At 38.9% G+C, this 24,899-nt stretch overlaps 1 protein-coding gene across 4 annotated transcripts in view; it reads left to right on the top strand.

Annotated features, from left to right (window-relative positions):
- The window catches only part of LOC130559540 (KH domain-containing RNA-binding protein QKI), an 81,482-nt gene that overhangs the window by 12,033 nt on the left and 44,550 nt on the right, over positions 1-24,899 (top strand). For all 4 annotated transcript variants that reach the window (XR_008963589.1, XM_057342683.1, XM_057342682.1 and 1 more), the window contains exons 2-3: positions 6,720-6,862; positions 23,667-23,783. Coding sequence is in view for 3 of the 4 variants with exons in the window: in XM_057342683.1 (XP_057198666.1) it covers positions 6,720-6,862; positions 23,667-23,783 (260 nt within the window). In the remaining variant the exon portion in view is untranslated. The remainder of the gene's footprint in view (positions 1-6,719; positions 6,863-23,666; positions 23,784-24,899) is intronic.

Below are 24,899 nucleotides of genomic sequence, written 5' to 3'. Positions count from 1 at the left end.
GGAGAGCGCAGGCCCAGATGGCATCTCAGTTTGAGAGCGCGCCCTCTCTCCACCTCCTCGCTGCCACCTTCGCTCGCGATGCGGCCGCCTCTGACAGAGCTGCGTAATTACAAACACAGAAGGATGTCTTCTGCTGCATCTCTCTCTGTCTTTCTCCATGTTACCATCCCTCCGTCATTCGTTCTTTTCTCTTTTTGCTTTCTAGAAAGTGTGTCAGCACACGTCAGCTTTTTTTATTCGTGTCTGTGGCCGGGTCAGATCTAGTTCTCGGTGTCCGTTCTGTAATGTCTCTTGTACACAAGCCCTTTCTCTCTTCCTCCTGGCTATTCAGAGACATTCTAAACCAGCCTCCTAGTTCTGAATGTGTTTTTGCCATTAAGAACACTTTTTCATATTTATTCATCAGTCTGTCTATAAAGAAATAATGCGATCAACGCATGAGTCAGCTGTTTGCAGAGACTGCTCCAATACTGTTGGAATGTATCATTTCACAGTCATTTATTATTTATATGTTATTGTTCGTATAGACAATAACTATAAACAAAATAAAAAATCATTTACTCACCCTCTTGTCATTTCAGACCTTTATGACTTTCTTTTTTCTACAGAACACAAAAGAAGATATTGTGAAGAACGTTGGAAACCAAACAGCACGGGCCCCCATTCACTTCTATTGTATGGACACAAAACCAATGCAAGTCAATGGGGGATGGTTACAAACAGTCTTCAAAATATCTTCTTTTGTGTTCTACTGAAGAAAGAAAGACATACAGGTTTGAAATGACAAGAAGATGAGTTTTGAGGGTGAGAATTTTAATTTTATCATTTTATTTTGTCATTTTAATATCAGAGAAATAGTTGAGCTATCTTTTACATGACCATTTCTCGGTCGATCTCTCTTCTATAATCATCCTCTTTTTGCAGTCACTCCTTGCTTTGCCATTTCTCTTTCCATTCACCACATGCATCTCTTCATGCCGCGAGAGTCCGTGATGTTGCGCCTCATCCATCTGTTCAGATGAATGCCTTGCCGCAGGCAGCGTCACCTATAGCGCTCTGTGATGTCACCGTGCGGCTATCATTTCAGCTGAAAATGTCATCCGGTCGGAGGACCTGTAATTTACCAGCTGTTTGATTAATATTAAAAAAAGCTCCGGCATCGGCGATCTGTCAGCGGTAATCTGGACGAGGCCAGCGGAGGCGTGGCAGCCGCATCTGCCAGAGTTTGCAGTGTGAAATTCTGTGATTGAGCGGAGCTGTGATTACAATTGGAGATGGCTGTCGAGATAGACTTGTGCTGTTGCTGAGGGCCATTCGCTCTCAGACTCAGCTTATGGTTTGCGATGCCGGTGAAAGGGGAGTGTGATATGGAAGGCAGATTGTGTTGTAGTGACAGAGGAATGATCGTGGATATTGATTGAATATCGCAGGGATGCCGATGAGTGTCATTTGTTTTTTAGGGACTTACAGCGAAGAAACAAGAATTCATTTTGATTCCTGTTGGTCACCTGTATATGTTGTGTAGGCTGGTGTCTAGGTGACTGCTGTCCTGGTTTAACCCTATCGGGTCTCTTAAAGGTATAGTTCACCCAATAATTTGACATTCTAAAATAAAAAATTACTTACTCTCCCCCATTTCTTCAAATCTGTATCACACTCTTACTGTATCAGGTTTTCATATCATCTGATGTAAATTGTCATCATTTCAGCTATCTTCATATTTTTAAACTGAATGAAAGTCTTTATACAGTATACATTTGTCTTATAATTATTTTCTTACAGCTTTAAAAAAATATATACATGCACTGATTACAAAATAACAGAATGTTTTTCAGTAATTTTGTTGATTATCATTGGAAATTTGCAATAATACCATGTTTTCATTCATATTTTTTTTATTTTGTCACTACTTTCTGTATTAATATGTATTTAATGTAAAGCTGCTTTGCGAAAATGCAGATTTTAAATTGATTTGAACACAAAAAGAGAAATTATGCAGATTGTCATAGTGATTCTTTATTTTACAATGAAAGCGAATGGAGACTGGAGCTGTCGCACTACAAAACTCGAAATAACGATAGTCTATACAACTCAAACTTTGTATTCTTGACATTTTGAATTGTGTGAGAAGCAGACTGATATTTCAATTTCATTCATTCGTGAATAGTCAAAACAATCCCCTTCATCGGCGCTCTCAAATCTCACATTATAAATTGAAACATGACATGTGAAGACGGTAAAGTTGACAGAACGGATTACTTTTGATGTCATTGATGTGTGGTCAGTAAATGACGGCAGAATTTGTTTATTTGCGGATGAACTATACCTTTAACTGGCTTGATCAGTTACCAGTGGTTCTCAAACTTTTTTGTTGTAAGGCCCCCTTTGTGTAGAGTGCATTGCTTAGTGGCCCCCCAAATAAAGACTTATAATCTTAAACTTAAAATTTTAATTAAACCAAGAAAATATTCAGATAAACAATGCTAAAACATCAATTCTTTTGGTTGGTGGCGTTGTTTTTCTGATGTTTGATTGCACAAAATTTATGATAAATATCTATATTTCTAAAATGCCACAAAATCTGTGACCCCCTGGAACCATCTTGGGGTCCCCCAGGAGGCCACGGCCCCCAGTTTGAGAACCACTGAGTTAGACAATGTTGGCTATATTTTGTGAATGTTAAGTCATGGCTGTGCTGGTTTGCCAGATAGATCCACGCTAACCATCATAAACTAGCCCAAAGTGTTTGGAAATCTACGCAGTTGTAATAAGTCGGCTGTTTTTTGTAATTAAGTTATGCTAATTCTCGCACATCTGTGTCGGAGGAAGCTTGAATGGATCTGTTACACCATGAGCTTTTGTGTATGTCAGCACACGTAATGTGTGCCAGAATGTGTATCAGTATGTGCGCAGGTGGCTCCTGCGTGCTCAGTAGTGCGCTAAGTCCAGCCCTTGAGGCCAGCACAGGAAAATGATTGAATTCTAAGGGCAAGAAAGCTGACAAATCGCTAAAAAACACCTTTAAAACGCTGTAATAACGTTGTCCATAAATCACCATTGACAGTTTAATCATCATCCAGTCTGGGGTCCGATCTGACCGCTGGAGAGCCCTCCCTAATCAGCCCAGGAAGAAAACAACCCTATGAACATCATGCGTTCTCTTCTGTTTATGCCTTCAAACACACTTTCGGATGGGAGCATCTATAAACATGTCCTCATGGCCCAACATAATCTGACAGTATAATTAAATCACTCAGCATGCACTTGCAGCCATCGCCTGGGCTTCCAGTCTGTCTGGTAAATGAGTTTGACTGTTCAGTAACAAAATATTTTTCCTATGTGTATTTCAAGGGTTTTTACAGCCTTTTGCACTATGACAACTGACGGCTGGAAGTAACTCAGCCTTTCAAAGCTGGAGGAAAGTGGAGCTTAATTCACAGTTGTTAGAAGCAGTGAAAGGTGCGTTTTCAGCTCCAGAGTGGAAGAGGATAATCCTCAACATCTCTGCGGTGATATACTGACTGAGAGGCAGGACACTTTACAGCCTCGACGTATATTTCAGATGCTAATATGGGAATCTGAATCAGCTTGTGTTTTAGATTATCATTACAAAATACTCGATGACAAGGCAAGTTTATCATTGAAATGACAATCAGAGTCTTGCATATAGAGTATGTGCATTTTATTGGAATTGTGAGTCAATTTAGCATCTCAATGCACATTATGTAGTCAGGTATGTACTGTAATACTTGTTGGAAGACCCAAGGGACGTATATTTTGAATTGATAGCATAATGCCTAAATTATTTCTTGGTTTAGGTGTAAAAACTGAATATTTTTAAAACCGGCAAACCAATGTATTGCCTAAAAAAGAGGCTACGAATCGATGTTGAGGAGACCCGGTATAATACGGGTTGTAGCTTAATTATAGCACTTTGTAAAGAGTACAAAAGGTTTTGTGTAAAATGGTGTTGTGTAAACACACCCTTAGTGAAAAGGCAGCATGCTACTGTTAAAAATAAATTATATTTTACATATATTATATTATAATATTGTATTAATTTTATAATGAATATAATACAATAATTTTAAATATTATATTTATATTGATATTATATATCAATTAAAATAAAATTTAAAAATAATGCATTAAATTAAATAGAAATGTGATATATTTGTTTCTAATTCTTTTTTTATTAAATTATTGTTATCATGAATTTGATCAACTTTAGAACTAGTTTAGGACCAGCTGACTCAACTAATCGACTTGCAAATAACAGTTTTAGCCCATTAACTGTAACATGTTTGCTTGGTCTAACACATTGCATGGACACACAAATTGAAACATTGTCATTGAAAATGAAAAATGACATTCATACTGTATACATATAACATTTTATAGAGAATAAAAAGTACTGTAATAAAGCACTTCAATTAGGAGTAATGAATTAATGTGGCGTTTTACCTATTTACAAACCAACACTATTCATGAGAGGTTCAAGGTCCCTTTCTAAAACCGTCAAGCTTACTGGCCCATCCTAAATAATCAGGCTACAGTCATAGCCAGACGACAGTCTTCACCACCTCTAACTGTGTGTTACAATATTTTACCTTTTGTTTCAGTGTTTTATGAATTCAAGGTTGCATTCAAGCAATTACCTTCCCTCTAAAGTTAACAGAAAGAGACCGGTCCAGACGCAACACTCGTTCACATATAATTACATCCGTTTTCACGGATCCATGGCCCTTGCTGTACGGTTGAGTTGGGAACAGATGTTCCCACACGCCGCCTCTCACGTGCAGGTGCCATCATTCTTGTCTGCCCAGCCTTTGAGAAAGTTCTCCCTCAATGCTTTCTTGGCGGTGTCCTTCGATGTCATCGAGAAATCCTAAATCACTTCTGATAACACTGTTGCCGTAAAACCCAAGCCTGTACCTCACTTATGGCCATCAACTGGGGTCTTTTAAGCTGTGATTTATTGAGACCGGACCACTATTAAATAGCCGTTTGGTTGAAGTGTCTGTTCGAGCTATGGCTCCCACTTACTGTAATGTATGGGGGAGAAGCGTTTGGATTGTCACATGAGCATAATCCTAACCCATCAAATCAGACATAATTACAGTTTTAAGGAAAACTACCCATGACTTGACAAGTATTGTCAAATTTATAATTCGAAAGAGCATGTGATTCTGTGTGTTCTGCGTTTTTTTGGCATAAGTTGGTGTGTTATGTGTGAGTCAATGGTAGTGTGCGATCTTTCCGTGGGCCTTGGTTTGCCCCTGAGACTTCCACCAGGGAATTCATCCTCAAGTAATAGAATTACACAACAGTTGCAGCAGCTTTCCATCGGGGTATTTAATGTCTTTTATGGTGTTTTAATAAAGTTGGTAGTGTTAATTGTCTTTCTAACCACATTAGCACTCTCTCTCCTCCTCTATCTCGCTATCTATTTCTTATCTCTCTTCATCTCATGTCTGATGGTGTCTTCCTCTCAGCCTTCCTTTCAGAAATTGTCAGTTCTTACTCAGTTTATTAAGTGACAGAAGGGATCCCATGTAATAATAGTAATTACCCGTTCTCCACCTGTCCTTGTTCAATGTACTTTGTTCAATGTGCTTTTTGTTAAACTTTTGGTGAGGGATTTCCTGTTTGGCTGAGCAATGGATGATATGGAAATTTGCCCTTAAATTCCCTGCCAACGTCCATAAAATCCAAGCACCATTCTAAGATCATTGCTAATAGCGCACAAATCACCTTTAAACCCAACCAGGATGTAGTTTAAAACAAGGAAACTTTTAGGCCTCAATGACCCACAGCTATGTTGCTGGGTTGCAATATGGAAGATTAAAGCTGGATTGCAGTTGAGTGACAGGTCTCAGCAGCCCTCGGGCAAAATAGATGTACAAGTCTCCTGAGGTCATTTAGGAGGCAGTGCTATCCTCTCAGAAAGCTCCTGTGTGGTTCTACTAACCTACAAACCCAGTAACAGCTGTTTAATGACAGAGAAGCTCTCTCAACCCATCTCATATTGTCAGTGTCTACCACTAAGGTGGCTTTTGCTTATGTTGTGGATATGTACTCACAGTCATGCTGTGTTTTAGAGTTTATAGACGGTTTCATCGGACGCGCGCGCCTGGACTGCCGTTAACTTCCGGTCTGTGTTTGTTTATCGGTCTGGCTAGTGTAATATAACTATTTATATTTTGTTAAATATATGTTCATATTCATTTATAGTATTATTTTATTGTATAATAAACGATTTGTTGAATTTTGTTAATTTTATTAACTAAACAATTTGTTGAATGCGTACTGTACTTGGGTCACATTTAAAGAAATCGTGTGGTACAATAGTGGTTGAGTTTGGTATCGCAGTCTAAATTCAAAATATTGGAGAGGCAAGTTTAGCCAAGTAACGGTTCTTCTCAGTTTCTTTTGCTTGTTATCCAAAAAAAATCTACATTAGGCCTATTTGCGAATGTTTACCGGAAGGGCAGTCCACGCACATGCGCAGTAAGGTTTGTTTACGTTGTCGCTTTGAAACCGTCTATAGGTGGGATTATTAAGAATTTGTAACTCTTTTGTAATGACAATGCCAACTTCTTAAGAGCTGTGGCACTATATCCCAACGTTACCTAGGAGTCTCTAAATCTATTCATGCCCAGTTTGCATCGTGATTGATGTAGTTAGCTCACATTGCATGTTTTTCCTCTTCATTTCAGAGATCAGCAGGGTACGAAAGGACATGTACAACGACACATTAAACGGCAGCACGGACAAGAGAAGCGCCGAGCTCCCAGATGCTGTCGGCCCCATTGTGCAGCTCCAAGAGAAACTCTACGTGCCAGTTAAAGAATATCCTGACGTGAGTCGCACAACAAGCACACTTACATTTCCACTAGAGATGATGTCCACCACAAATACTAAGACACGTTTTAAGGTATTTGTGCTTTTGAAAACAGCGAGAGGGAGCATAACAAAAGGAAACAGAGGGGTGTCCGGACGCTTAATCTGTTTTTACTTGTAGGCTTTAAACATGTAATGCTCGCAATGTGAGAAACTGCCCAATAAACAGTGCCAAACACCTCTGGGTGTGTACGCAGACCAACATTTATCAAAAGAACAAACCGTGCAGCCCTGTAGTAAGATAACTGACACATATGAATAACCGTTTATTGCACGAAACTATCACGGTGCTCACAAAATGGAGACTTACGGATTATGCATAATAATAGAAACACTAACAGTGAGATTTAAAGTCTGCCAGTAAATGTCTTTGAATTTATTGTTGAAGTCGGTTACGCAGGCGCTGCTTTGATGGCTGTAGCAGTGGGCCATTAGAGAAGATGAATTCAGAGATGCAACTTCTCTTAGATAGTTTACCATGCTGACAGTCTAAAAGCTGTCAGATCGTCTGCATGCTAATACCCTCTTCTGCTCCTAAATTCACTCCCTGTGAAGCATCGGCGCTAAAAATATTACATCTGAAACAAAAAATACAAACATTGTAGATAAACAAATCGACCTAAATAACTACACCAGTAAACAACTTGTCTAAGTTTAATCGCATGATTGGATAATTTATTGCACTTGTGTAACATGTGAAAATCCAATGTGTCAAATAATTGAAAGTACACCCTGGAGTCCCAAAAAGCTTTCAATCACATAAAATAGTCAAGGGCAGAACTTGAAGGTCACTTGAAATGATTTACAAATAAATCCACACGCAAGCTTTTTACCGAAGCGAAATAAGTAAATGGAATAGTAAATATCCGTGCCGCTGCCCAGTACAGTCTTTATTTAATTACAGAGACATACAAGTCAATGTAATCTAGTTTTCTTTGCATTAAGACATGGGCTCACATCCAGTATATTGATTTCATTAAGACATACTGAAGAAGTGAGGCTGCACAAAATCTTTGAGTCCATTTTATGAGCCCATTTAATTTATCGTGTTATTAAGCTGATGGCTTGCGGTTGGCTTTTCCTGTACGTCTGAGCAATATAAATTTTCTCTCTAAGTTCTTCGAGTGAATATTTAAGTGCAGTTGTCACAACTGAAAGCGTGTTAGCGTGTTGATGAATATTGGCCATGGACGAGTAATATGCGATTTATCTTAGATATAATTCATTCAGCAAGACTTATGATTAGTTATGAATATAGGTGTCCCAAAAATATTAATTCTGTCATTATTTACTCACTCTTGTGTTGTTTAAAACCACAGTGACTTTGATTTGTGAAAAACTGTGGTTTTTGAAGAATATCCTGGAGGCTTATTTTAAACAATGAATTCGGACACCTAATGGCACGCACATCAATGACGTCAAACATGAGTCATATAAGATATAAAAGCTACAGTGGAAGGAACGATTATCAGTGAACAATAAAAACTTTGAGTCTGTCCCAAACACAAAAAAACTACTATATGGCTACAAAAGTCCCTATTCACTTTCATTGTACTGAAAATGGTTTTGAAAATCTTCTAAAAAATACCATTTGTGTTCCACAAAAGAAAGAAAGTAAAACAAGGTGTGAAGTCAATGAAAAAATACTGGTGAGTAAATGCTGACAGAATTGTTTTTATTTTGAGTGGAACTGTTTCTTTAAATTCAACGTTTGTAACCTGCATGTCGTCTCTGTCTTAACAAAACCTCGTATATCCAAATTTGTTGTTTTGAGGAAATGGAAAAAACTGTGTTATCAAAGTTGACGAGCACTTTTTAATGTTTTTATCAGTTTGATATTTGCAAAACCCAGTGACAAACATAAAGGAATAACATTGATTTATAACAAACAAACAAAAAAATCACGAAATATGGAAATACAAGGTTTAAGGACAGCGACAATGTATTGGATTCCACTGAAATCATTTCTGGGGCCCTTTCCCTCCAGTCTTTACACATGTGTAGTAACATGGCTGACATTGAATTCTGCCTCGCCTCTCCAGTTTGTGACAAAGACCCACTCAACTGCATCACCAACAACCCAGTCAGTGGTTAACAAATCTTTCAAGTAATCGCCGTCAGATCCTGCTGGCCTAAGGCTCCCGGCTCTGGGGAGCCAGTGGAGTCACGAGCTGATTGATCCCAATTAACTTATTCTGTCCCAGCTTGATTCATGCATGGCCAGCACTATATTGGAGTCTCTCCAACAGGAGTGTAAACACTGTTTGGGATTAAAGCCCTCCAACTTTCCTGGTTCGAGTAGGGCTGTTTATCTGCCTATATTTCCCTTGAGAGAGGGCCGTGTTGTTTACCGCCACCGGAGCTGTCACGTTGCAAGTCTACAACGTTGACTCAACAATCTATAGTGTGGTCACGCATGCTTGTTTGGTCCAGGAAGAGAATCTTTACACTATTAAAAACAAAGGTGCTTAAAAGGTTCTTCACAGAGATGCCATAGAAGAACCATTTTTGCTTCCACAAAGAAGCATTCAGTCAATCTCTTTCTTACTTTTTATAATCTGAAGAACCTTTTTTTCGCCATGAAGAACCTTTTGTGAAACACAAAGGTTCTTTGGATGTTAAAGGTTCTTTATGGAACCATTTAGACAGAAAAGGTTCTTCTATGGCATCGAAGTACCTTTTGAAGCACCTTTATTTTTAAGAGTGTATAAGTCGAGAAGGTTATTCCTTTGTAACATTGTTTTAAGTTTTATTGTGTTTTTGTGCTTTTCATAATTTTGTTATTGTACAAAAGTTGGTTTTTTTATAAATTCACATAATAGCTTACAAGACGGTAGTGCTTTCTGTCTGCAGATGTTAAAGCATCGTGGGTAATTTAGTCCGTGCTCTTACAGGTCTGAGAGTCGAGAGTTGGCTAACGCTGCAGTTAAGGCCATCGGTGTGCGTGCATGCGTGTGTGTGAAGGTTCTGGCTGCCCTTGCTGCTCTGAAGGACACCCAGGATCATTATTAGTGAGTTTGGGTTCATTAGGAGGTGGAGAGCGTGAGCGATAAAATGAGGAGTACTCACACAGCCATCATATCAGTGGAGTCCTCTATTGATGTGTTTCTATGTTGAACTTATTTGATTGTTAAAGTATAAAACTATCATATTTGAAATAAAACTGGGTTATTATACATCAGATGATGTTGTTAAATGAAGGCTTGTTGTTGGAGGATCTCTGGTGAGCCTGCAATCTCTGTATTGAGGTCAGAATATCCTCGCTCTGTCCCACCAGACGTCTGATAGAGGGGCGAGTCATGTTAATTGCTGAACACCCCCTCTGGACGATCATTATCTTTAAACTTTTAGTCATTAAACATCACAGCTTCTCTTAAGGTGACAACTTCAGAGAGACACCAATTATCCCTCTCAGAAGGTTGATGGAGGGCTGCTGGGTCTCACTGTGTGAATGTTTGATATGTGAATGTGTGGTGGTCATGGATGTTGGTTGACCTCTGGATTGTTTATATGCGTCGTTAGAATAATGATAGAATAATGTTTTGTTTTGTTTTTGTTGTAAATTGCATTGCTGATTTTGTTTGATGTTGCTGACTATGCAGTATGATACATAAATATCTCTGTGTTTTTTTATTTGGATATTACAGTATGTTTCCCAAATATTGTCTTGAGAAATGTTAGACAGATGTTTAAAGCATCTCTTATTCAGACTTCATTAACAAAAAGGATTCGTAATGTCTAATTCATCTCCATGAATCATTTTAACCCTGTATGGTGTTCGGGTCTATGGGACCCATTTTCAATGTTTACTAAAATGAAATTATGCAATTGTCATGGCTCTGCTTCCTTAGTCATGTTTTTCTTGGTCCTGTAGCAGAGCCATGACAAAGTCTTTGGTTATGTGTGGAGAGAAACTTATTGTTGTCCTTTGGACAATAATATACGTTCTCTCCAGTGTCTTGTCATTGGCCCAGCTCCTCTCATTTCCTTGTGATCTTTCCCTAAGTGTTTGATTACCCTCACCTGCCCTGTGTCGTTATCCCTCGTTTGTGTTTCCCTATATATACCCTCTTGTTTCTTTGTCCTGTGCTCTTGTATTACGTATGTGTATGTGTTCATGCACATGTTGTTGCCCTGTGGTCCTGTCCGTGACCTGTGAGTTTTGTGTGTTTGCTTTAGTTTTATCCTGCCTTGTTTGTATTTAGACGTTGTGTCGTGTTTTTCAGTTAGGGTTTTACTATTCTTGTTTTTGTTTTGCCCCCTCGTGGGAAGTCTTCGTTTTCTGTTTGTTTCTTAGTTTAGTTCCTGTTTGATACCCCCTCGTGGGTTTTTCCTTTGTTTTGTTCATTTAATAAAGTCATTGGTTAACCCCTTCACTGCTGTTGCCTGCCCTTGGGTTCTTCTGCCATTTTCCTGACAGCAATTTATTGTTTTCTAAACCTCAGACATTGATATTTATTCAAGATAAACATATTTTTTTCCACACCCGTATCAGAGCTTTTTCTTTTTTAGTAAATGTTTTACAAAAACGAATGTCATTTTTATAAAAGCAATTGAACATGAGGTAAATGACAAATATTGACCATAAATGCTGTCTATGTTGCTTATGATTGGCTCAAACCAATCGTGTAATTGCTTTTTTAAAAATTGGCATAAATGTGCATCTACTAGACTAAATATTTTCAAAAAGTTTAAATGATTCCTTTATCTTAAAATCTAACTTGTAACATTGGCTTTGCTTGTTCAAGTTGATTCACAGAAACGCATAAAAATTGTATTTTTTTGCACGACACTTTTTCAATCGAATGTCGCAACTGATGGTTAAAACAATGGTTTGCTTGATTCGCCACATTAGCAATCATTTACGCGAGAATCGATTGCAAGAGCATTCTTACGTAAATTGCCACGTTGCAGCCCGCTTTCGTAATAGCAGTTATTACGTTCAATTTACCCAACAGTACCACTTGTGTTTCATGAATGAGGTGCAAAGTTCATATGACTATCGGCCCCAGCAGGGCTTAAAAATCTCTAATTATTTTGTGGCAGGCGCCCGCTGATATTTCCAGGTCAGGGGTGGGATGACATGATAGATTTATAGATGAGGCAATGTACGAAGGGAAGAGCGTGAAAGAAAGAGTGAGGAAGATAAGCAGCCTGGGACGTGCATGCGATGATGAATGTGAGGGTATGATGAGGTCGGGGAATCGGGGCAGAGGAACAGCGGCCTGCCCCGCCTGATAAAAGAGAGAGAGCGGCCTCACACGCACCTCGAACGCCCCACACACACTCGTCTCCCAGACAGGCACGCAGCGGCACAGAAATTAATTTGCTCCTCCAAACTCGCGCCGTGTCGCGCCTCTCCCGGCAGCGCGCACCCGTTCCGATTTGCTGAACAATGTTATTAGGCTGGGAAAGACAGCCATCCTAGAAGAGCAGCTCCGCTCGCCATGATTGTTGCCTTTCATTCGAAGGTACAAATCTACAGTTATTGTTGTGTGTGCGCGGGAGATAATGTTGGAGAGAAGATGCCGGGCCGTGGAAGAGCGCTATAAATACTCCGCTCAGGGTCTTGGCGGGGACAAAGCTTTTAATTGTTGAGTGGCGAGCAGAGCTTGCGTTACGAGGGAGCGAGCCGGCGACTTTTGTCATCTATCATTTCTCTCAGTGTGTCCTTTTCTGGGTCATACACGTCCACAGTCGACATAAGCAACTATCTCTCATTATTAATCATTATAAACATGATTGATTTTACTTCCACTCATCTTGCTAGGCTTTAGCCGTCCTTCAGCATGCGTGTTTAGATACTTCAATCTGCGATCCATAACTTTGGTTATTTCAAAAAGAGTTGAGCAAGTACATAAAAATAAGTGTGCGGTAGGCCTACTCTTCTTACCTTACTACGATTCACGACTGCATGTTTATAATAATAAAGTTAATGATACAGATCTCGTTCACAACTCTTTCAATATCCTGAGAAAAATCCTAGATTTCTTTACAATGGCAGATTCTTCCTTGTATATTAAAGTCTGTCCGCTTGTCCTCTGGGTGTTTAACGATATATTATAGTTTCACCTTACCTGACCAGCATCGTGCCACTCGGAGATGCTGCTATTTCGGGAAGACTGTTGTTTTCAGACAGCAAGTGTATGTGAGGGACTTTATGAGAGTGTCCTTGTGGCCGCATGTATATATGTGGATCTAAATGGCAGTGTGTTGAGATGGTGTATGCAGTGTTGGGGAGTAGCTAACTACAAGTAGCGACGCTACTCACTTAACTACATTTTTCTGTAGCTTGATGGTAGTTAAGTTACTTTTAAAACAGTGTAACTTTTCCGGTAGTTAAATACTTCCACAAGCAAGTAGCGGTGTAGCGTGTCCAAACTTACTACACTGAGCACAGCGTCATCATTTTACTTACCACAGAAGATCACAAACTAAAATTTTGCATTACTGCCATCTATTGTTCTGTAACGCATCTTGCGGCTTACGCACAGTACTCAGAGAGCGTCTGATGATTACATAAATGTGCCGAAGTAAACTCGACACACAGACACACACACACATCCATCCAGGATGGAGCAAGGCATGCATGGTGGCCGCGGCAGATTCGGAATCGGAAGATGTATAATGTTTATATAGGATTTTAAAGTGGAAAACTGTGTATTTCTCCAAAATGCTACAGTAAAATAAATCCATATATGGTGTGCAGTGCGGGATGGCCCCTACTGAAACCCACCATCCGTTTTTTTCTACTTATTAAAAATAATGTTTCTATAGTCCATTATAGTGGAAAAATCGTTGTCCAAAACGCAACAAAATGCTTTCAAAAACCATAGTTAGTACCTGTTCAAATCCATGGGTACTGTATTAAAACCATGGTTTGCCTATAGTAATCAATACACACAAAAATACATGTTTACTACACTTTTACCACAAACAAAAGCTTTTTCAATTTTCTTAAGACTACAGATTATAGACAAACTACTTAGCTGCATAAACCGTTTTATTTGCAGGAAAAAGGTCTAAAAGGCATTCAAATAATAAATAATTAAAAGTTATAGACAAGCGACATGTTTTGACAATATACAGCAATAATAATGCAAACATTCTTAGAAAAAAGTGCCTCAATTACGACAAAAACGAGATATTCTAAACGTAAGACAAGAAATATGTTGTTGACAAGAGACACGAATCCTCTTCATTTAAATAAAGCTTTAAAAGCGGCGTTCCTGGAATTTAAATTTGAGTATTCAACTTGACTGTTTAACTTTAACTTGAGTACTGTGTAGTTTACAAAATAAAATAACACTGAAATCATAACTGTATTGTATTACATTGTTTTCTTAAAACATTTTTCATTAACAATAATTCAGTTATTCTTAATATACAATGACACTCTAAAATCAAAGTAGTTTCAATGTAGCTAGCTACTTTTTTATAGTAACTTGTAGTGTAGCTAACTACTTTTTCAGATGGGTAGCTAAGCTGTAATTGAACTACTTTTATTGATGAGTAGCTTGTAGCTTATCTAACTACAGTTTCAAAGTAGCTTCCCCAACACTGGGTGTATGTGTATGTGTATGTGAGTTGTTTTGTCATGCAGAAGATTTGGCCGTCTACCTTCTTCTCTCTAGGTGTCATTGTTTTAATTAAATGGGTCTGATGGGATGAACCCATAACTCAGAACAGAATGAGGGCCTAATGGAAGCAAAACTAGTGGACGTTAACAGGGGTATTGGCTGCTGTAGATGGAGCAGCTGGCGTTGATTAATATGACTTCATCTTTTATGCGTGTGTGCGTTCGTGCGTGTGTGTGTGTGTGTGTGTGTGTGTGTGTGTGTGTGTGTGTGTGTGTGTGTGTGTGTGTGTGTCTGTGCATATTGTGTGTGAAGGTGTGTGTGAATTTTTGACTCTTTCAAGCACAACACAATTTAAAATGACATCTATTTATATTAGAGTTTCAAGATTAAAATGAGTTTTCATGTGTGGAAATGACAGAGAACATTTTTAAAGCCTAGAAATGTATGTAATGAATGTACCTTTTATACACCTGCTTGTAATTTCATGCATGTACAGTACATTTACAGTACAACAAAATATAGCTGTTCAAAAAGACAAATATGTTATTAATAATAATAATAACAATAATAATATCATTCATAACTGTGAATAATTAATACACCAAATAATATGTTATACGAAATTAGAAATTAAATAACTATAAATAATAAAAATCTTAAAACAGAAACAGAAATGATCCATAGAATGCACACATTAAAAAGTTGATCAAATTCTGCTAATTGTGTTTATATGCAAAGTAAAGTCAAGGCAAGAATATTTTTTTCTTTCCTTCTGTCAATTTGTCAGAACGATTCATGAGTAAATTGGCCTAAACAAAAATAATTTAAAGATGTATAGACATAGGACGTACGCACCTGGCCCGAAGTCAATTTTATATATATAATTATATATTTAATTTATATTTGTATTTTATTGTGCATTCATTTTATTAAATTAATTTAAAACTACTCAACAGTTATTGATTCTTTGCTGAGGTCTGCCGGAAGTTAAGTTTGGGCCACATAATGTTTGTATATGTTGCTGCTGCTGAAACGGTAATTTCTAAATGTAAAAATATAAAAATAATTAACTTCCAAATTACACTAAATTCAAGACTGGCTGTCAAACGATTAATCACGATTAATCGCCTCAAGAATAAAAGTTTGTGTTTACGTAATATATGTCTGTGTAATGTGCATATACATTTTCTATTTATAAACACATATACGTACACATACCTGTATACATATTTAAGAAATATTTACATGTATTTATTTATATTTACCAATCATTTAAATGATATATAAACGTTTATTAATTTTTCAATTTTACTTAAATGTATACATGTTTATTAATCGTTTGACAGCCCTAGAATCATTTTAATAAAGACATGTTATTGAACTATTGTCAGAACCGATATTTACACCCCTAGTGTATATTTTCTCAATCGTGGTGCACAGACACATTACAGTACAGTATGTGGGGTTCTGATATGAACAAATGGTTTCAATAAGGCAGAGTATTGCCTGAAATAAGATCACAGACTCCAGCACCTACATAACCTCACCCTGCAAAAATGCTTTCAGCTGTCTCAAACACACACGAGCGCGCGGCTGCGTCCACGGCGGGGTGATGCGAGCGAGTCTCCTCATTACTCTGATGATAATAAACAATAACACGCACACAGGGGAGAGGTGCAGCGGCGTTCCGGATCACCTCACAGCTAATGAAGGTTAATTAGGGTTCATTAGGACATGATGAGCGTTCACAACACCACCGCAGACCTGTGGTGGTTTACAGCCGCCGGGCATCTCGCTTCACCTCTCTGCACTGTCAGACCTGATGCCTTCAGGACACATGAACATCAGTCCATAGCAATGAGAGGCAAGTCAATGATCGAATATGTCATATCTGGATCAGGATATACAATACTGTTATGTTATAATGTATTTCGTTATGAGTGTTTAATAAAAAGTCCATTTCATGTGGTGATGCTAAATATTTCTTGTTAAATGTCCAGTTTTACTTTGGAAATGTGTTAAATAACGGTGATAACACAGGTTTAAAATATTGTTGACTCTTTATTTTATATTAAATGTAGCTTTATGCTGTTAAATGTCAAAAAGTGTCTTACACGATACATGACCGTGAACTCCAATGAGATTCTGAAGTTAAAGGGACAGTTCACCCAAAAATAAATATTCTGCTATCACTTATTCGCCCTCATGTCAATCAAAACCTGTATATGACTCTTTCTAATATGAAACACAAAATAAGATATTTTGAGAAATGTCATGGTTTTGTGTCTATACAATAGACGTCAATGGGGGCCAATGTTGTTTGGTTACCAACATTCTTCAAAATATTTGCTTTTGTGTTCTGAAGAAGAAAGAAAAGTCATACAGGTTGTGTAATGACATGAGGGCAAGAAAATGATGATGGAGTTCACATTTTTTTCAAAAGGATGCTTTCGATGCAAGTTGACATCACTTGAACTGCATTGGAACTATTTTCTAGATATTTGAAACCGTTATTCAGTTTGTTGCATATACAGCAATGCAAAGTCTTAGTCATTTTGACCCAGCTTCCCGAGCGTGCGCTAATCCCCCCCTCGCACACACTAACAGAGTGAAATTAGACAACCTCAAGGGAATCGACCAATCAATAGCGCTCACTCATTATCAGCGCAGGAGGCTCGGATAAAACGTTTGAGATCAAGTGTTGTAGATACGGAGGCATACGCTCGGTTAGACGTCTCCCGTCCTCATTACGAGCCCCCGTTCCCCCCGTCAGAGGAGAGATGTGCTTTTCCTCCCCTTCCTTGTCCCGCGCAATAATGAAAACAAAAGACATCCTGCAGCAGGGAATCAGAGCGCAGTACTATTAGAAGCCATGCAATAATTAATTTGCCTATTACCAGAGCCGAGTCGTTTATCTTCATAAGATAATGCCATCACTTGCGGTCTGTGGCAGACTCGCATGCGCGCTGTCTTAAACGACCCTAATTACGTCCCCGCTGCCTATTTTATTGTAGTTGATGGAAAACACACTTAATCTCCACTGTGCAGAATGAGTAAATAGGGCCTCGGTCTTAAACAGCAGATATCAGAGATTCCATTAACGGCCTGTGCTTTTTTTACACGCCTTTTGTTTCGGGCGGCGGAGCGCTAAAGAGCTGAGGTAAGCTGTACGGAGATCAGGCCGATAAGTCAAGCTGGCTTTACCCGTTGCTGTTTCAGTCTTCCAGATACAGGGGATGTTCGGAGTGAAAAAGGCCCCTGCGATGTGATTATGAGTCCCATGTTATTTTTGCATTTATGAATGAAATAGTTTGGGGGGTGACAGCGCATCAGACCTGAAATGTATAAAGAGTTTAGCATTGGCGCGAAGGGGGGTGTTGTGTAGGGGTAACTGAGTCTGGCGGAATTCGTATTGCTTGGACATTGCTCTTTTATAGCTCAGTTAATGGAGGTTTCAGTTTTATAAACATTTTTCTCCGATTTTCTCTGTTTATTCTCTGTCCCGTCAAGGACAAGAATGAATTTTGTTCTCAGGATGCAAGAGAACCAGTGGAATGATGAATGTCTTGACATCTCAGTCAACCCCGAAACTAAATACGTGTAAGGAAAGTTTCATTTTCAGGTTTTTATTTTGGGGCAAACTTTTGAATACTAACTCCAGATTGCTTCACATGGTGCAGTAAATGTACATTCAATTATCTATTATCGCTGTTATTGATTTGAAACAGCTTTATTTCTACAAAACGGACACATTCGGACCAACTAAACCCTTCACAAAAAACTATAACACCCAGCTCATGTGTTTGTGGTCACGTGAGTGGGATTTAAAAGGTAAAGAATGTAGAACGAGACCCAACGGAGAACACAACAGCCACCCTGACATTTCAACAGGCTGACAAAATTAAAAAACAACAACACAAACTAATATAGACCGCTTCGCAAGATGTAAACACTGTTCCAGAAACGGCTTCCAGTTTCCTTTTTTGGTAACACTTTAGTATTCTCACTATTAACTAGTTGCATATTAGCATGCCTATTATTAGCATATTGGCTGTTTATTACTACTTATAAAGCGCATATTCTGCATGACTATATTCTACATCCCTAATCCTATCCCATACTGTACCTAGATCTAATAACTACCTTACTAACTATTAATAAGAAAACATTAGGGGGGTTATTGAGGCAAAAGTCGTAGTTAATGGTTGGCTGATAGCGAGAATTGGACCTCAAAATAAAGCGTGACCCATTTTTACATATATAATTAAATCTTAAAGATATTAGTTTAACATTTTGATTCAGTTACAAATGTTCTAGACTGTTGGTTGTATTTTGTTCAAACGTTTGGGAAGTGTTAAAAAACTGAAACAAGAAGTTCTGAACCAGCGTTTGGTGCGAGTGGTCTATACAAGAGCAGGCATGTGCAGTGCACACACGTACGGGCTCTCTCACACAAACAGAAGCATCTTACTTCTAAGCTTTCTCGCATCTGCCTGCATCCGCTGTCCTGACATCACCTGACGGGAGAAGATGAAAATGTAATTCCTGCTCTGCTCTCTTCTCTACACACTCTACAAAAGAGCACAAGACACCTGTCTTCACAAACTCGCGTGCAGACGTTCATCATAGCATCAAAGCAGCTTTGTAAGACGCGCAGTAGGAGCGGGCCCACACAAAAGGCTCAGGTACGAGACGGTGAGATTTGATGGGGCGGCATCGAAACGCGCATGACAGCCGGAGAGTTGAGAGGTGCATGCATTCAGATAGAGAAGATGCTGCTGTCACTAACGCTATCAGTGTGCAGAGCGCGTGAGAATACGCGTGCATACGTCTAAAAGTACTCGCAGTCGACTGCAGACGCTTCACTTGCGTTTTCATGTTCTTTTTTTTGGGTTGCACACAAGTGATGTTTGAAAAACTGAACAAGGTAGTGATCTCACTAGGTAAATGTTTTGTTATCATTTTGATTTCTTTCCAAACCTGTGTGACTTTCTTCCTTCTGCAGAACACAAAAGATATTTTGAAGAATGTTAGTAACCAAACAACATTGGACCCCATTGACTTCCATTGTATGGACACAAAACCCCGAGACATTTCTCAAAATATCTTCTTTTGTGTTCCACAGAAGAAAGAGTCATATACAGGATTTGTAAAACATGAGGGTGAATAAATGACAGATTGAAAGTTAAATGTACTCTGAATACCATTAACCCACTGACATCATTATCAAATGTTTAAAAGTTGTGTCACGTTTTAAACATTTCCAGTGTTCATACAAGCTTGTACAAGCTGAAATCACAATACGTGAAGGACACCGAAACAGATTTTTCGGAAACCAAGCAGCTGAATAAAGGCGAGCTTTTTCAGATCTGTCCATATGTGTTTGTGTGTTCAAGTGCTCTCACCAGGCCCGAGCGTCACGTAATCCAGACGGAGAGCGGAGGTCATCCGGCCGTCTGTGATAGGCTACGGAGCGGCGCGTATGTAATCCCGGCAGATGTGCGAATGCTGCAGGGACAGCGGCGATCTATAATTTGCGCCTGCTGGTGTCGGACCGAAGCTTTTCCTTCTGGAGTCTCGCACGATGATGACTCCATCTCCAAGGGCATCTTGAGAAATTTGCCTGCGCAGGCCCGGGGAAAAGCCTGCATCCCATCACATAGCAACAGCGGCTGTCAACACACATAACCTTTCTTGCTGCTCGGCTAGAGAAGAGGCTTGTAATTTCTCTACGAGACCCTAAACAAACTAGAGATAGTTCACCCAAAAATACAGATTCAGTCATTGTTTATTCGCGTGTCATTAAACCTGTATTTGACTCTTGTGGAAAACAAAAGAAGATTTGTCTCGGTGGTTTTGTGTTCATACAATGGAAGTCAATGTTGTTTGGTTACCAACATTCTTCAAAATATCTTCTTTTGTGTTCTGCAGAAGAAAGTCATACAGGTTTTTAAATGACATGAATGTGAATAAATTATTAAATCATTTTCACTTTTGGGTGAACTATTCCTTTAAGAATAAACTATGAATGATGGTAAAATGAAAGTAAGGGGCAGATTAATCCTTTAACATTCATGTGACCTTGTGATAACCTTCTGGTAAACATTCTAGTATCTTGTGGCTGAGAAACATGAATGCCAACAGTTTACTTCATTTTGGTCTATTAATGTTTTCGACCGTAAACATTTTATTGTCTAACGTCTTATTTGACCATAACGTGTGTCTTTTCTCTGCACAAATGTGCTTTTAATTATGTCAGCAGCAACTAGCTGTTCAATTCTGTACACACAACCGCTTCATGAAAATTCATTTGTCACTACCTGAATTTTTCATAAACGTATTCTGGCGAGAGAAATGACAGCTCCTCAGGTGATGTCACAATCGATAAACATAACCGATCTTAAAACCGATATAAAACCTGATTAAGACTTGCGACTTTAAATATGAATTATTGGCTTGTAAACGGTACCATATGTACATCATAATAGGTTTATTAATTACACAATCACGGAGTGACATTCATCCTCTATTAGCTTCCCAGATATGTATTTTGTTCATGTATGCATGCACGCCACTTTACTTTTATTTGAAGGACGGCTGCACACGCATACAAATGTACGCCCTGATGCTCTCTGCCTCCAAGTAAAATTTAATTGCTTCTTTTCATTCATATCCGCAAGGCACTTGGACAGGGTTGAAGGTGGCAAAATAAAAAAAAATAACTCGGTGACTGTGCTTTACCAGTTGTCGATTATGCATGGAGTCAGTCATGTGAAAAGAGCATAGCGTCAGAATACCAAACACATTGATAAAGCCGGACCCCCGGAGGCTTATTGATTAGAGCAGTGTAGTCTACAGTATAAAATGCGATTTTACAGAACGCAAGGCTGCGTGCATTGAGTTCGGCTCTGTAACCAACCTCACAGCGTCTGTCTTCCAACGGAGTTCCCTGAGAAAAAGAAAAAGAGGAACGTTTCTGGAAAACAAAGATGGCATTTGAGTGATCACGTGAGTTCACGGTTTCAGAAAGTACACAACCTCTTCTGCACATGAGCGTGCACGTTTCGCATCAAATGCGATTCTCATTCTGTGTCATGGGGTCAGACTGTATGTCAGTCGTGTCATGTTCTGCATCGTGGGAATCATACTTTTGGACAGATGTCATAGAAGAACCTTCTGGTTCCATAAAAACCTTTAACATCTGAAGAACCTTTGTGTTTCACGAAAGGTTCTTTGTGGCGAAAAAAAAGAGATGGTTCTTTAAAGCACCTTTGACCGAATGCTTCTTTGTAGAACCAAAAATGGTTCTTCTATGGCATCGCTTTGAAGAACCTTTTAAGCACCTTTATTTTTAAGAGTGTACAATGATGTACTTTCTGAACTTTGATTTACTTACTGAAATCCGATAACATCGGTCACACAGGCTTTGGATAGAAAGCTATTGGCTATAATAAACTTTGACCCCACTTTAGTGTTGGTCTGATATTGTCTAAGAAAGCACGCACACACATTGATCTGTTAGTTCTCCTTTACATCAGGGCATTAAGCCTTTGACCGGCAGCCTTCAGGTCAGCACTGATACGTGATCGATCTCATGAACAAATTGAGCCTCTTATCTTGTCAGTGAGGTCTATAAGAGGCAATCTGCTGCTGTTCTTTGCATCGTCACAGTCCCAGCTGATGAGATTCACGATAATACTTTGGCAACGTGCTAGAACAAAGTGTCTCCTATAGGGAATTACAATTCATTCTTACCAACCTGCTAAATTCTGGTTCTTGATTCTCTTTGTACACTTACGCATCCATGATCATTTTTGGCACTAATACTCTTTATATAGTGAAACTGACTTGATATGAATTTGATAGGGGTTTTAATGTCAAAGAAGCCAAGTGGTGTGTGATACTATGGATGAGGGTCTGGCAGTGGCAACAAAAGACTACAAAAGAATTCAACTTTTGCCCAAATTTCAAAGAACCAAGAAAGTGCAGGAGGTGGCACTAACTGTAATTAAAATGGCATATCAAAGAGAAATAATATAGAGGATACTATACTATTGCATGATTTCATGACAATGACTACAACTACAACAATGACTGAACTACGGTGTTATGTGGACCGGGACACAGTTCTCAGTCCCCCCAACAATGGCCTTTTTGTGTGGTATTGAACTGTAAAACAAAAAGAGTTGAGTCAACTTAAAATAATAAGGCAACCTTTCACAAGCACTTTTTTGAGATAACTTGACAAACGGAGACTAAAGTTCACCCAACTCAAAAAAATATGTTTAAGTCATTAGTTGTCACAACATAGTCAAGTTGACCTAACGAACAACAGCACAAAATATGTTTTGTTTACTGAACATCAATAGAGAATATAGATTGCCAATTTAAAAATAAACTCATTTATTTGTCTTTTACTACAACTGTACATGTTTTCTGCCTCAGACACACCCAAACGTTGATCAAAGAACTGTTTGAACAGTTTGTGTTGAGTGCATTTATACCGGTTGTGCTGTTGTGTCATGCACTTACACCTCAACATTGAACACACAAACCTCAACCATGGTAACAATCAAAAACCATCATTCATTAAAAAACTCTAAACATAACAGATAACTAACAGTAACGATGATATTAAAGCATAAATTAAGCCAGCAAGCACATTTTTTAAAGAAAAACAAATAAGAAACACAGAATTGAACATGCTGCAATGCATCTTGGGAACTTTCAAACTCTTGCAATATTGTTTGTTCAGAATACACTGTTTTATAAGTTGGGCAAACTTTCTGAGGCATTTTGGCCAAAAACTTGAGAATCTAAGTCCAGTCAACAAAAATAATCTTCTTTAAAAACATGTTTAGGCTAATTTTGTTTAGTTTATGCAAAACAATCATTTGACTCCTTTAACTAAAATGTATAAATTCAAGTAACTTATTTATCTTTGTAGGGAGAACATTTTGCAAGTTGGATTTTTTACAGTGTTGGAGATGTCAGAGTTTTTTTAAATGTACTAAACTCACAAGTTCACGAAGATGTTTTTTTTAAATAATACAAAATGTAAATTTTATAGCTTTGTTGTTGTAAACATTGACTTGTTGGATGGCAGTGTATAAAGCTGTCTTTAATCAGTCCATCCGGACGCAGATGCAGTGAGACTAAGTGCTGTGTGTTTGTGTGTTGCAGTTTAATTTTGTGGGCCGGATCTTGGGCCCGCGGGGGCTCACGGCCAAACAGCTGGAGGCAGAGACAGGATGTAAGATCATGGTGAGAGGAAAAGGCTCCATGAGGGACAAGAAGAAGGTAAGATATGCAATACACACATGCATATATTTACATAGTTAGTGAAACAAGCACACACTAATAAGACATGAATTACATTATGTGCCAATGGCGGGGGGGTTTTCTGGTCATAAAAATGTTTTTGCATTATTTTATTAAAAATCGTCCATATGATAGTGGGATTATTTAGATGTTTGTCCTCCTTGTTTATTAAGCAATTCTATACTTTAAAGTCTTTGTGAAATGTCATTTCACAAAATTTAAACATATTTGTTCATCAGATATTTGCGAAAAAAGTGAGGAATATGCATGTGAGATTTTGACCATCCTAGTTCTCATATGACGGTTGACCAGCCAACTGGCCATAAAATGTTACTTGTATTTGTCACTTGGACTGACTTACAAAAGCGTATGCACAATCGGAAGTGTTAAAAATCACATTTAGGTGGCAGCGTGCACAGATGGAGGAATCTGATTGGCCGATTTTTCCATTCTTTACTCATCCATATGCCTAAACATATTGCTCATCCCACAACTAAAATTCACTCAGTCAGTTTGTGCGAGAGTGAACTAGCCCTGTCCGCCGGCACATCTGAGATAGTTTGCAGGGAATGACAAGCCCCCCTCTCGCTGCGACTGGTTCCTGAAAGCTGTGGGCAAGTGCTCAAACATTGTGCTTGGCCTCAGATGAGCGGGGGCTGGATCCCACGGCCCTGCCAGGGCTCCTCGCCCAGTCTGACCCCAGTCCACGTACCGCATGCTGGGCCAACGACGCCGGGGCGGTGGGGATCAGGGAGGGTCTGGATGAACGGGGTCACGTTTACTGTCCATCATTAACACTTGAGTAAACACACATGTTCACGTGAACACAAACACGCAGTTTGTTATCATGAAGATCATTGGCATGTTTTGGGACCGGCGCACAGTGTGATCGCGCTTTTAAGCAGATGTCCCCGATATTCAAAACACGCACTCGCGCACACACGTGTATCTTATCTGGAAGCGCGTTCGTGTTTCCTTTAGCTGGGCAGGACCCGTATTTGGACAAGTGTTGGAAGCGGATAGTTATCTGAGCCCATCCCGAGCGACCGTCAGAAGAATCTGGCGAAAAAATAAAACAAGTGCTCTGTGAAAAGG

The sequence above is a fragment of the Triplophysa rosa genome, linkage group LG9, assembly GCF_024868665.1.
Source record: "Triplophysa rosa linkage group LG9, Trosa_1v2, whole genome shotgun sequence".
Classification (NCBI taxonomy): domain Eukaryota; kingdom Metazoa; phylum Chordata; class Actinopteri; order Cypriniformes; family Nemacheilidae; genus Triplophysa; species Triplophysa rosa.
The sequence above is the reverse complement of the archived record's forward strand: the minus strand, read 5'-3'. Positions and strand labels throughout refer to the sequence as shown.